General features: G+C 37.6%; 4 protein-coding genes across 5 annotated transcripts in view; 3 read left to right on the plus strand and 1 right to left on the minus strand.

Moving 5' to 3' along the window:
• Nucleotides 1-194: 194 nt before the first annotated feature.
• cln6a (CLN6 transmembrane ER protein a) lies at nucleotides 195-3385 on the plus strand. The gene is made up of 7 exons (XM_079867246.1): nucleotides 195-615; nucleotides 836-950; nucleotides 1041-1139; nucleotides 1258-1446; nucleotides 1562-1617; nucleotides 1718-1837; nucleotides 2024-3385. The coding sequence occupies exons 1-7, from the start codon at nucleotides 569-571 to the stop codon at nucleotides 2289-2291; spliced, it is 894 nt and encodes a 297-aa protein (XP_079723372.1). The 5' UTR covers nucleotides 195-568; the 3' UTR covers nucleotides 2292-3385.
• calml4a (calmodulin-like 4a) lies at nucleotides 3369-5084 on the plus strand. The gene is made up of 5 exons (XM_079867247.1): nucleotides 3369-3648; nucleotides 3733-3763; nucleotides 3925-4065; nucleotides 4375-4563; nucleotides 4853-5084. The coding sequence occupies exons 1-5, from the start codon at nucleotides 3487-3489 to the stop codon at nucleotides 4948-4950; spliced, it is 621 nt and encodes a 206-aa protein (XP_079723373.1). The 5' UTR covers nucleotides 3369-3486; the 3' UTR covers nucleotides 4951-5084.
• Nucleotides 5085-5189: 105 nt separating this feature from the next.
• tex9 (testis expressed 9) lies at nucleotides 5190-8902 on the minus strand. The gene is made up of 12 exons (XM_079867245.1): nucleotides 8857-8902; nucleotides 8520-8644; nucleotides 8299-8362; nucleotides 8039-8118; nucleotides 7919-7958; nucleotides 7750-7826; nucleotides 7477-7643; nucleotides 7312-7394; nucleotides 7051-7224; nucleotides 5768-5902; nucleotides 5521-5655; nucleotides 5190-5392 (listed from the first exon to the last, which is right to left on the minus strand). The coding sequence occupies exons 1-12, from the start codon at nucleotides 8890-8892 to the stop codon at nucleotides 5306-5308; spliced, it is 1203 nt and encodes a 400-aa protein (XP_079723371.1). The 5' UTR covers nucleotides 8893-8902; the 3' UTR covers nucleotides 5190-5305.
• A 671-nt stretch (nucleotides 8903-9573) lies between these two features.
• Nucleotides 9574-13371, plus strand: part of rfx7a (regulatory factor X7a) — a 31505-nt gene continuing 27707 nt past the window's right edge. The window contains exon 1 of one of the 2 annotated variants that reach the window (XM_079866997.1): nucleotides 9574-10079. In XM_079866997.1, coding sequence (XP_079723123.1) covers nucleotides 9964-10079 — 116 coding nt within the window. In that variant the 5' untranslated portion in view covers nucleotides 9574-9963. The remainder of the gene's footprint in view (nucleotides 10080-13371) is intronic. The other variant, XM_079866998.1, reaches the window with a different exon arrangement.

The following is a 13371-nucleotide window of genomic DNA, read 5'->3' on the forward strand; positions in this document are numbered from 1 at the left end:
AAAATAACCAGTCAAAAACATTGTAAACATGAATGTACTGAGAAGACAGCCTTGAACGGCGCCTTACTTACTTTCTTTCAATACTCGTTACTTTAATTAAATGATTATTGTCAATGCTGAGGGCCGAATTCGCAATATTATACTACTTCTGCCATATTAAGATATAAAAAGCCGGAGGACCTTGTAGGCTGGATAGACTATATTAATAAAGTCCGGCAGATGGCAGTAAGTGTGGTATACCGTATGTTGTTTTGAAGCCGTAATTGAAGAAGAACCTGTCTAAACCTCACGTGATTCAAACAAACACAAATATCAACATTTTAAAAAATAAGTATATATTTGACAGTATCAGTGAACTGAAACTGAGTTAGATATAAGTTGTCGAAATAAGGAGTATATTACGTAAGTAATGATGGATTCAGACTTTTACAGTTTCGATGTATGACCTGGAATGTGATTGATGAATGAATTTACACCTGGCTACAAAACCATAGGTTAGTAGAGTTGCAAAGAATACAAAGTAACCTTGACATTGCTATAACGTAACAAAACAACAAATCGATTAACCATGCGGAGAAGACCACAGTCTGCAGCTTTGGCTCCGGCATATTTGAGGTCAGATTTTAATGCTAAAATGTTATCTAATATCACCATTTAATTGTGCACATTTTTAACTGTTTAACCGTTTAATTTTCAAATTTGTATTTTGTCTGGCAGCTCAAAAGCATGCCATGCGATTAAAATGACCTTTTTTCCCTAATGTACAGACCGTATATTCAACAAGCATATTCGATTAGCATTTATAATGAAAATGCTGTACTTTGTTTAAACGCAGGGCTAGGACTGAGAAAACTGTTTCTGCAGCAGCACAGTCCCAGTTTCACACAGATCTCTGGCTCTGTTTCACTGTGCAGAACTGGATACTAGACTTTGGGAGGCCAATTGCTATGGTACAAGTTAAAACAAGGTGTGATCTGTGCATTAAGATGTCCTTTTCTCTTCTTCAATATCAATAACAATTTTGTATGTTCTTCTTCTAGATCGTAATGCCTCTAGAATGGTTTCCTCTAAATAAGCCAAGTGTTGGAGATTATTTTCACATGGCATATAATGTCATTACACCATTCTTATTACTGAAGGTACACGATTTCTTCTACAAAAAGCAAAAGGATGTGTTTTTATAGGGTGTTCCCCATGTTTTGAACATGCATCAGTAAAAGTAAAGTGTTGGTTTGGTCTGTCTGTAACCTTTTTTAGCTGATTGAGCGGAGTCCCACGGCCCTTCCTCGCTCAGCTGTTTATCTCAGCATCATCACCTTTGTCATGGGAGCCAGCATACACCTAGTGGGAGACTCCATCAACCATCGTCTCATCCTCAGTGGATACCAGCTTCATCTTTCTGTCAGAGAAAACCCCATTATCAAGGATCTGAAGCCTACCTCACTGGTACAGTAGTTCGATTTACAGATCAAACAAATGATGTGCTCTGAAGAAACTTTTTCGGAATAAGTCGGGTTTGTTTTAGATGGTAATGGTAATTAATGCTTTATGTGGTTTTCAGATTGATTCCTTTGAGCTTTTGTATTACTATGATGAGCACTTAGGGCATTGCATGTGGTAAGTATATTTTCCATTCTCACATTTAATCTGTAATTTGTAATCTGCAAGTTTACATATAGAGTTTAAAACATCCCCTCCTCCGCCGTTATCATCATAGGTATGTCCCGTTCTTCCTCATCCTCTTCTTGTATTTCACTGGCTGCTTTACACAAGTTAAAGATGAGAAGATGCCTTACTCAGGTTGGCTGCTACTTGGCCCTAGTGCAGTGTACTATTGGTAAGTAAATGATTCAAGTCCATTTTCAAGCATTTATTGAGATGTAGAATCAAGTTGAAGCAACACTTTATTTCTGTAATGTAACACATTTCCAAGTGAAAGAGAACATTCAACGAGAAAAAAATGATTTAACAATACATCAGCATGTTAATGTTGTTCAAACGTTAATGTGGTCTATTTCTTCAGGTATCTGATTACTGAGGGCCAGATCTTTGTTCTCTATGTCTTCACCTTTTTTGCCATGGTTGCCACTGTTATGCGCCAGAGGCGGATGGGCTTCATGCTTGACAGCAATGGCCGTTTCCTCTTCTATAACTTCATCATTACTCTGGGATTAGTTCTGGTTTGGGTCGCATATCTGTGGAATGACAAAGTTTTGCGCAAAAAGTATCCCGGTATCATCTATGTCCCCGAGCCTTGGTCCTTTTATACCTTACACATCAAAGGCAGTTAAATATTAACAGCAAATCCGAACTACATTTCACTGATATTTCTTCAATAAAAAGACTTTAAATACGAGTTTAACCAAGTTTAATGAAACTTTGAGTGAAACTGAAAATAGTTGCTCTTGAATACTGGTTAGGGATGTATTTAAAGGGGTCATGAATTGAGAAATCAATATTTTGACATACAAGAGGTCATTGTACTATAAAAATATCCTGTAAGTTTCAGAACTCAAAACTTCCTCTTAACAGTTTTTATTGAAACCAAGTTGCCAAAATGACTTCTGGTACAGTATTGGGTCATAATGCGATGAAAGCATTACTCCAGCAACAAAACGATAGCGATGCCTCTAAGGATTAATGTGGGAGATTCCTGGAAATGGAAGAGAGAATGTAGAGAACGCTGATTTTGTTGTTGTTTTGATCTAAGCCATTCACTGTAATCCTGAATAAAAGCTTCAGTGAGTGACATTATATGTTTTGTCATCAGAAAGACATTTCAGCACGTTTCATTTTAGTATACATTTTTCACTTTAATGAAAAGGATGAATGATGAATAGCCTATAAGAACAACAGTGCAACATAGATGGTACATTCACTCATAATTCTGTTTACACAATACAAAAGGAAGTCTTATGTAATACGCATAAATGTTCAACATTGTTGGCAAATGTTTCAACTATGTAACGAGATATTTTTCAACATCAGAAGTTTTCAGAACAATTCCACACGTGTAATGGCGGGGACATTGAAAATTATTTTAATATGTAAAACTGTTACCCAATCATAGCAGTGGGCCTTTGCTACCAAGTCTTGAATGCGCCACGCCTATCAAAACTGAGTGATCGAAAGAGAGGGTCAAAAACAGAAGAAAATATTGCCTGTTACTTCTAAATTAGGATGTCTTTTGATGTAAAAATCATTATTTTTAATATAACATTATAAGTGGACCTCAGAGAACATCATACAATGTAAAAAAAAAAAAAAAAAATGCAGTTCATGATCCCTTTAAGTTCCAGTGTTTTTCCTTGTGTCTGCTCAAGCCAAACTATACAATGCTATGTTTGTCATTTTGGTATATTGAATAATAAAGACATTTCATCATTGTGGCTTACTGTAAAAAATTTTTTACTTTATGTCCTTGTTTTATAAAAATAAAGGTTGTTCTCCCTAAATATACCTTTTTATGAGTCAGTGAGTGAGATCATGAGCTGCACCTACTGTAACAGACAGTATAACATGATAGTTGGATCCTATATCAATGTTCCTATGACAACGAGGCTATCAGTTACGTCAAAACTGCAGTGGACTTTAGTTCCTACAGGTAATCCAGAGGGAGTGACTCTTTCCCTGAACAGACGAAACATGGTGAGTTTGATGCTGTTTTTCTCTTTAATGTTATTTTCATTCAATTACTGTTGATTTTTCAACATCTTTTTTAAACCTCTACAGGCAAAATTCTTAACACAAACTCAGATTGATGGTAAGCTGTGTTACACAGAAAGAAAGTGCAATGTAAATTCATGAATATAGTAAAATAAACGAAATTGTTATTTTTAAAAAACAAGTACAGTACATTTATGAGCAATGAGAATTTTTTTAGTGGAATTGTTTTTCACTGTGGTTTTGCATGTTCTCATGTAGAGTTCAAAGAATGTTTCTCGCTTTATGACAAGAAGCGAAAGGGGAAGATCGAAGCCAAAGACCTTATTACTGTCATGCGCTGTTTGGGTACAAGTCCCACATTTAATGAAGTGGATAGACATCTGCAAGTCCACAAAATAGGTAACATTTGCTAGACCTCATGATTAACATTCCATTGAATTGTGAATGTCTTCCTTGTCGACTCTTTCAGCTTCCTTATGCTACCTGTGGCTAAAGTCAAATGTAGTGCTAATGACAACACGCACACAAACACACAACTTTAATTAACAATCAGATATTTAGTTATGCCATATTTGATTTTATAGCCAGTGTAAGCATGTTGAGGCACTGGAATCAAACAAAAGCTTAAGTAAAATATCCAATATTTAATTGTGTTTGAATGAATTCTTTGCTTTGTTTAATGTTAGTTCTGCTGTATCCCCACCACAGATAAGACAGGGGAGCTGGACTTTTCTACATTTCTAACCATGATGCACAGACAGATGCAACAGGAGGATCCTAAGAATGAAATTCTGGAGGCTATGCGCATGACAGACAAACACAAGAAGGGCTACATTCTGGCATCTGAGTTAAGGGCTAAACTCACTGGCTTAGGAGAAAAGCTCACTGAAAAAGAAGGTATAAATCATCTCAGATCCTTCTGGTTTTATGTTGATTTATTCAAAGATCAGAGCTAATCAAAACAGGGTTTTGTTTTGTTTTTAAATGTCAGGGTCTGGACTGATTTAAATATTAACCCCATTCAATTATATTATAGTATGAAACCCCATTTTTAGAGAGGAATTTAGAAAAATATATATTTTTTTTAAATTTTCTAAAAGAATTGACCCAGTCAGATCCCAGTATATTAGCACTATTAGACAGAATGAATGTGTTGTTTAACTGTTAACTGTGCATTGTTTTTCAGTGGATGAGCTTTTTAAAGAGGCTAATGTTGGACGTGATGGACTTGTTCATTATGAGGAGTTCACCAGAATGGTCACACTTCCTTCAGTGGACTACTAATGAAGAAGAGTGTGTTTGGCTGATACCCTGAATAAAGCAGTTATTTACTAGCAGGAATACAATATTTTTATTCTGTGTATACATTGTATATAATATTAACAACAACAAATGATTAAAAGTTCAAATGAAAAGCCAAATTTGGATAGATGTTGTGATTTCAGTATTTACCACTAGATGGCAATGATGTGATTAATTAAATTATTGTGGCAGGGTTGATAAACACTGACTATCATGATATTCAGCATATTATTATTTATTGAAGTTTGAAGATTGTTAAACAGTGAATGAGCTCTTGAAATGCAAATTGTTTGCAGTCATCTATTTTTTATCTATTTACAAAGTACAAAATAGAAACCTATGAGACTCCATCCTTTCCCCAATCCAAAGCTTTCATGAACTCCTCTTCAGTGAAGGACAACAGCTTGGCCGCTTCAAAATGCATCTTTCAAAAATACAGCATAAATATAAAATGCGTTTTATGTTTTCTAGTGAGGTTAGTTAGTGTGATATGATATGAATGTATTTTGGAAATGACAGCTTCAAGTAATTGCAAAGATACTGATTTCTTACCTTCTGTCTTTTTAAAATGTCTATTAGCTTAAGTTGCTTTTTAAAACCCATGATCAGCTCAGCATTTTGTCTCTCCAGCTTTCTGTTCTCAGCTTGTAAGGTTTCAATCTTCTGGTGCTCCTGACTGGTTGAATCCTTTGGTAGGGTAAAAAAAAAAAAAAAACATAAGAGAAGAAGTGAAATTAACAAAAATGCCATCTAAATTTGAAATACTTGTTTCATGCTGGTTTATCTGAGTTCATATTACCTTACTGCTCTGTTTGAGTTTGTTGAGCTGAGTTTTGGTCTTCTCAACCTCCTCTAGAGCTCTATTCAACCGCACCTCTGTTGCACTGTGTGTACTGGCTGCCTGCTTATGGGTTCTCTTCATGCTTTCCAACTCCTAGATTGTACAGACACAGGCATTTACATATAACTGAAGAAAGCATACTGTGCAGATTGTGTTTGCAGATGCAGATGTCCCAATGATATGCATATTAAAGGGTTAGTTCACCCAAAAATTCTGTCTCTCTTCAGAAAATTTGGACCACACCGCTAATTTCGTATGGATTAAGGCCCTTGCACACTGAGTCCGAAATTCACGTCCGAAATTTTCGCACGTTAAAAAATAAATACGACCTCACGCTATGTCAATCACACTTGTACACTGCCTCCGAAACTTTCGTCCGTCAAAAAAAAAATCGAATCGGGTTCGATTTTCTGCGTTTTTTGCATCCGTAACAAGGGTTTGAATGGTGTTTTGACAGTTTAGAGCCACAGAATGACGGATACGAAAAAACGCATGCGAAAATTTCGGATTCAGTGTGCAAGGACCTTAAGTTTTACAATCTCTTTATGAACTTGGTATTATGAACTTGGTTTATGAAGTGGTAGTTGCGTAGCTGTCAACACAGGGACAGAAAGCTCTCAGATTTCATTAAAAATATCTTCATTTGGGTTTCGATGAACGAAAGTCTTACGGATTTGGAATGACATGAAGGCGAGTAAATGACGGAATTTTCATTTTTGGGTTTTGGATCTTTGTAAGGGCTAAGGAAAGCTTTTAACCCCAACCTACCCAAACATCATGCACATGCGATAAGTATGCAGTAAGATGACAGTGAATGGATGTTTTTTTAAGCAATATGGCCCATTCTGATAGGAATTTCTATCTGGTTATACAGTTATTCTCTATCACCATTAAGTTTCCATGACCCTATCATAAGGGAAAGGGTGAGTTCCAAAGATATCTGTCCCAGAAGCCCAAGTGCCGTGTGCTCTGCACTCTGAGCAGCTGTGGCACAGTCTCACTTTACACACAGAGGACTAATCAGGTTAAAGGGTCCGTGCCAAGGATTCCACGGCTCTGGATCCTGGCACATCTTTGATTTACAGGAATTATGACAAATATGTTGTACTTTCCTTTAGGAATTGAGTTGCAGTGAGGTTAAACATTTTTTCATTTTTGTCAGAAACACTTGTTCTGTCAGAAAGTAACTTCAATAGGTTTCAGTAGAATTGTGAATAATATTTTGCCACCAATTCAAGTACCTTTTTCAGTGCTGCCACTTGCTGTTGCAGACCTTCACACTTCCGACTGGATTCTTCAGCTAAAGCTCTTTGCTTCTCAACCTGAGTCTGTTGGACATTTGTAGTCCTCTGCAATCTTGCCCTTTCCTCCTCCACGTCCTTCAGTTTGCTGCATAAAGTGCTGTTTTCATCATCCTTCGCAAAAGGGATTTTGAGCAAGAGTAAGTTGACCTGACTGAATAGATTAACCAACCTTGAACAACACATCTCAAACCTGCTTACCTTCTTGTTGCATTCATACGAGAGCCTGTTTAATTCTTCCTGCATTACTCGAAGTTTAGCCTTCAAAAATCTGATCTGAGCTTCTGTAAAAATGAAATGAAAATGCAAATAGTATAACAGCACAACAAATTCAATATTTGAACATATTTGGTCTTTTTAACCAACCTGCGCCCATCTCATCTCCAGCACTGGGCATGATGTCATCCTGCAAGTGTTCCTCAGTGAGATCATCACTAACCCTGTTCTCGATAACGCTGATTGTCTTAGCAAGTGAGAAATCCCCAAAGTCTTCAGGAATAGCAACATCATCAACTACAGTGTGTGGTGCTTTTCTGTTGACACCACCACAAAGACCCCAAATCATTCGGATTCATAGCATTTCATGATATACAGTAAATTATTATTTTATAATAATCAAAACTTTGAGAATACACTTACTGAGGATTCTTTCTATTTCCTGAACCTGGCTTGTTTGGCTTTGAAGATTTTACAGAGAAGTTCTTGTTTTTCATGATCTACATAACACAACAGAAATGGGTTCCTGTCAGTAATGGGGTCTTGTATGTAATCCACATTTGCACTGATTCATATGATATTTGTGTAGTACCGTAGTGGGCTGCTTAGACGTTGTTTCTTTTGTTATAGTCCTAATAAGCAAACAAAATGTTATGCTCGCAAACAGCTAATGATGTTGCTTATGATCATGTCAAATTGTGAGAGCCATTACCCAGAAACCTCAAAATGACAGTCAGTATCAATGGAGAGGTGGGAGGAGATTGGTTTAGAGAGTACTTCATTTTGATCCCTCTGTAAACCACAATCACAAACATACAGTGTCAATGTCTGAGTTTGTTGCAACATCATACATATAACATAGGCTAGGCTACTATAAGCTATAACCTACACATTAAAAGCACAGACCATATTCTCTCAGATCTTTCAAAATCATTTGCTATTTTTCACATTCACACTTTTGTCTACTCTTACCATAACTTTCTCTGCTTCCCGAACAAGTTCTGCTGTTTTTGCCTCTAGCTCTGCATTGAGACGCCTGAAGAGTATGAGTTGCAAGCAGTTAGATATTAACGATACTATTTTCTCATTTAAATTCTTTATGGCACGGGTTATGCAGTCACTGGGTATAAACTACATACAAAACAGCGTATTATGTAAACTAATGTGCGTTTAAGTAATAAACCCATAAATACTTGTATTCCTCCTCTTTGGCTAAGAGGTCCATTTGTGGTAGTTTCTTTGAAGGAGCAGATGAAGACCTGCTCTGAGGTCTGGGTCTGGAAGGCCTTTCTGAGTAAGACGTTTGAGGCTTTTTTAACTGAGTAGACAGAAAGTATCAGTATTATTGAGATTTGCGATTATTAATCTTTCTCCGCCCTCAAAATACCACTTTATTTCTTACTACGGCTTTTCTTAATTTAAAATGGAAAACGTATTATTTAATACACAACAGCGTATTTTAGGCAAAACTGTAATTAATATGGCATAACTCGAAAAGAGAATTAAAGAGTTGTATTTCGTTAGACTTACAGGAGGTAGCGCGAGTCTGGGTGTGCGGTCTGCCATTTTTGTTAGTGGCGAGACGCCGTTGCTAAGCAACAGTGCCTACCTTAGCTTTTCATCCGAGGCATTTAAAGGGATAGTTCACAAAAAAAAAAAAAAAAAAAAAAAAAAAATCTGTCATTACTCACCCTCATGTTGTTCCAAACCTGTTTGAGTTTCTTTCCTCTGTTGAACACAAAAGAAGATGGAGTGAAGAATGTTAGTAATTTAACAGTTGATTAACATTGTAGGACAATGGAAGTCTATCAACTGTTTAATTACCGACAATCTTCAAACTATCTTCTTTTGTGTTCAACAGAAAAAAATAATTTAATACAGGTTTGGAACAACAGTAGGGTGAGTAAATGCTGACCGAATTTTTGGGTGAACTATCCTTTTCATTTCATTTTTTATGTATACATGCTTCTTTCAACCCCTATTTCTCATCGTCATCGTTCAATGCCTACGTAATTGCGTGGCAATAAATAAAAGATACAATAAGTATAATGTGTATTTCAAATCATTTGATATTGTATTTATTCATTTATTTATGGCAATACATGACAGGACATTTCAACACAACCTCCAGGCCAGGGTGAATTCTTTATGTGACTGATAAAAAGACAAACAATCGATTTTGACGGGAATCTTGTAAAACAATGAGAGGGATATTATCAATCCTTACTGACAGCCAGTTATGCTTCCGAACATGAGTGATTAGACACTACTGAACTAGATGAACTCGCTGCAGCACCCTCGTGTGGGTTTCCGCTGGTGGCGCAGTGCGCATGCGCGGTCCCAGCAGCAGCAGCTTCCCCAGTGGTCGCCAGTGAGCTACTAGGTAGGTAGTGTCTGACTTTGAACCTGCTGCAGCTCGAAGTGTTTCCTTGCTCCTGATGCACGCGCAGGGATAGTGACCTCAGCTGCAACCACAAACCATGACTTACCAACGTGATGTATTAGAGCCGAGTCCGATTTGTCCGTGAAATCAACAGGCAGTGATCGTGATGTACTATTTACGGAGGAAAGTTGCGTTCTCCAGGTTCAGGTTAAGGCCTACTTGTTAGATCCCCATCTCAACAGAGTCGCATCGTGATGGCTGATGACCAGCAGCAGTCTGGTCCTGGGGTCGGACCTTTACCTTCCGCGGTTCAAGGATTGCAAGGGCCTGAGGCGAATGCGTTGCAGCTAAAAATAAAGAACTCAATCTGGTAAGTCTGTCTGATATAATGGCCAGTGAGTGAGTGCTGCTGGATATATGTGGGGGTTAATGGGATCGAAGGCTCTCCATCCTAATTAGCGCTATTCTAGATGCTCCCTCGTTTCCACTTGACAGTGAGTCATGGCTACAGGAAATATGTGTGTGTATTTAACTAATCTCGCCGTTGCTTTCCTTATTGTGATGATAACGATAAGATAACTTATCAAAGTTGTTTGTTTTGGACTGAGCAGATCGATGTTAAAATCTGAGGTTGGTTACTCGTCTTGGCTGTTGTCACTGGGCAGTGTATTAGTTATTTATCGGCAAAGAGCTTTTTTGTCTTCTCGTGAAAGTGTGAAGAAATTGAAATGTCTGTGTCTTGGAATGGGCGAAAGATTCCCCGCGACCACGCGCTCTTAGCGGATTTAGTGGGCGCGCTAGTGATGGTAAACAACTCGCGTGCAGCAGCAGCAGCAGCAGCCGGGTACAGCCGCGCGCATTTAAACGGCCAGTGTGCGTAGACACGCTTTCCTTGCAGTCACCACTGCATCCGATATTATAGACCTATTGTGCTCTTCACATTATAGTTGTGTCGCGGTGATCCAAAATGTGTATTAATTCATCGGGTACGCGCTTAGTTACTGTTATTAAAGATGAAGACATCGTGAAACATGCAGCCATGGCTTAAGGTGTTTATAGCAACTAGCGTAGCAGCGCGTGCGTTCTACATGCATTTGTATTACTCAGTATATATTTGTGAGGAAAATATACAGCTTCTTCTGTGTGCATAGTCACTCAACCCAGTCCTGTCTTAGGTCAGTAGTTTTACCTAGAATTGATCATTGTTGGTGCACATTGCTTGTGGCAGCGAAAATAAAAAAACGCTGACATGATTATTTTGCAGTCTCCATCCCCCTCACCACCACCCTTGTTTTTTGCATGTTGAGACATGCTCTCAACGACATGCATCTGCTGCAGCGGCTACTGTACGTCCAGTGTGGGGCGTAGATTTGTTTACCTTTACGTGCAATAATATATATAGAGTATTTTGGCGTGAGATTGGAGAGTCATGGACATTTCTATAGCAAATATACTTTTCTTTTTAACTTTTTTTTTTTACCTCTGTAATGTTGTGTTACCTACTATGTATGTGTATATAATTCTTTATCTTTAAAGTTTTTATCCAGTACTCATAAGCAACTATAATAAAAAAAATGAAAAAAAAGGAAATTAATTTGTAAAAAGGGCTGGGAACCCTCAATGTAGCATAGGCCTATTCCTTGTTTGCTCCGTCATTTACTGTATTATCCTTTAATCAGTTCATACAACTAATGGTGGAGTGAAACCATGTTGATATATTACGACCTTTATTGTCTTTTCCTTGGAATCTGAGACAAGTTTAGGAGGACAAATAGCTATTAATCCAATCAGTGTTTAGTACTTTTCTTTTTGAATGCAGTTTTGTTTGGATATAGTTGCACTTGGTGGGCTCAGCTGTTATCAGTGGATTCGGAATAGATTAATGCAGTTATTTTGGACATAACTGACAGTTATTTTACCAATTCATACACACACAAAGTACTTCTCAATATTAGTTTAGTTTCCAGGACAGAGCACTGGACAGATGATCCACAGATGGATTTTTTTTTTTTTTTTTTTTTTCTGTTGTAAATTTAACTTAATTTTAACTTGAAGCTGTTTGTCGTTCACACTCGAATTCTGCTGTTCATTATAGCTCTAAGTACTATTAAATGGATTGACTGTTTACGCAGACATCCATATGATGAGTGGACCGTCTCAGTCTGTGCTCCTTGCCCTTCACTCTGAGCAGAGCTCCAAAGGTTAGGCCTGTCGTGCCGATGTGATAGCTGATACCCCTGAGCTGCATTTGGCATGCTGGTTGGCACATGGTACTGTCTCTGTGGAAAAGAACAGGGTATTTGGCATTGGTGCTGGCGAGCCTTGTGGAAAAGAGATTGGGATTTGCCTATAGCAACTAGTTTGTCACTAATGGGAATATCTTGTAATGTATACATTGATGATGGAGATTATTGATACATAAATAGGCCTACTGCCTGTAAACTGAAAATAATTAGCAGACAAATCTCTAGAATCTCACCTTGTAAGGAAAAAAAAAACAATTGATTTTTGCCAACAGACCAGCAGAGGGGGTTATTTAAGATTGAGCTTTACTTTCTGTGTAATTCTGTGATTTAGCTCTTCGAGCTTATTTTAGGGATGTTGTCACTTGGTTTACACCAAATCTGGCAGGTAATTTTAGATTAACCGCTGGCTTTAAGTTACACACAAAGCTGAGTTTGAAAGGGGTGAATTTGGTCCCTTATTTTTACATGGCTGTGTTCATGTGTATGTACATCCACATCAGTGTGTGTGAATCTTTCTTCATCTACATATGAAGGGAAATAAGATGGAATTGGGAGGAGGGGAAGAGATCCAAACACAATGGTGGTAATCACCTTCAAAGAGAAATGAAAATGAGCTATAGCACCGCTGGCAAAAAGCCCAGCTGTTTTTGCCAAGCTGCAGTCTCTCAGAATGGCTCGCAACTGCTGCTTTGGTGCTGTTAGATGATTCTGTTTTGGTTTAGCCTACATTTAGACCAATGCTCAAACAATGGAAGGATCTATGTCTGTGGTTTTGCTGCATAAACATTCTATTAGGTCTGCAAAATACTCTCAGTCCCAATGAAAGTTACAGTTTTCCTGTCTGAGAAGTCTAGTTGTGTATCATAGCATTTCCTCTCTGTCTTTCTGCGATTTACTTAGAAGGTGTGAGATTTTGGTTTGCATGTAATTTTATATTTGCACACAGATGAATATTGCATGCACTTTGACAATATTTCTTGTCTCCCAAAACACGTGTACACAAACAGTAGTGTCATACACAAATACACTACTGTTTTTTTTTTTTAAAGCAATAATAGTTTTTTTCATCTTGGATGCCCTTAATCGATCAAAAGTGACAGTAAAGACATTTCTAGTGTCACAAAATATGTCAATTTCAAATAAATGCTGTTCTTTTGAACATTATATTCAAAGAATCCTGACCAAAAATGTATTGCGGTTTTCATAATAAAGATAACTGTTTTCAGTAATAGTAAATGTTTCTTGGGCACCAAATCAACACGGACTAAATACATCTGAACAATCCCAAAAAAAAACAGGACATGACGTCACAAGATGCGACCCTAAAAAGTACAGAATGCTCAAGCAATACCTATTTTTGTCGTCATAGGAGCGGTGTTGCCCATTACAGTTTAGTGCCAGCGTCAGAACAAGCAC

Source organism: Squalius cephalus (genome assembly GCF_949319135.1).
Source record: "Squalius cephalus genome assembly, chromosome: 3".
In the NCBI taxonomy this organism is placed as follows: domain Eukaryota; kingdom Metazoa; phylum Chordata; class Actinopteri; order Cypriniformes; family Leuciscidae; genus Squalius; species Squalius cephalus.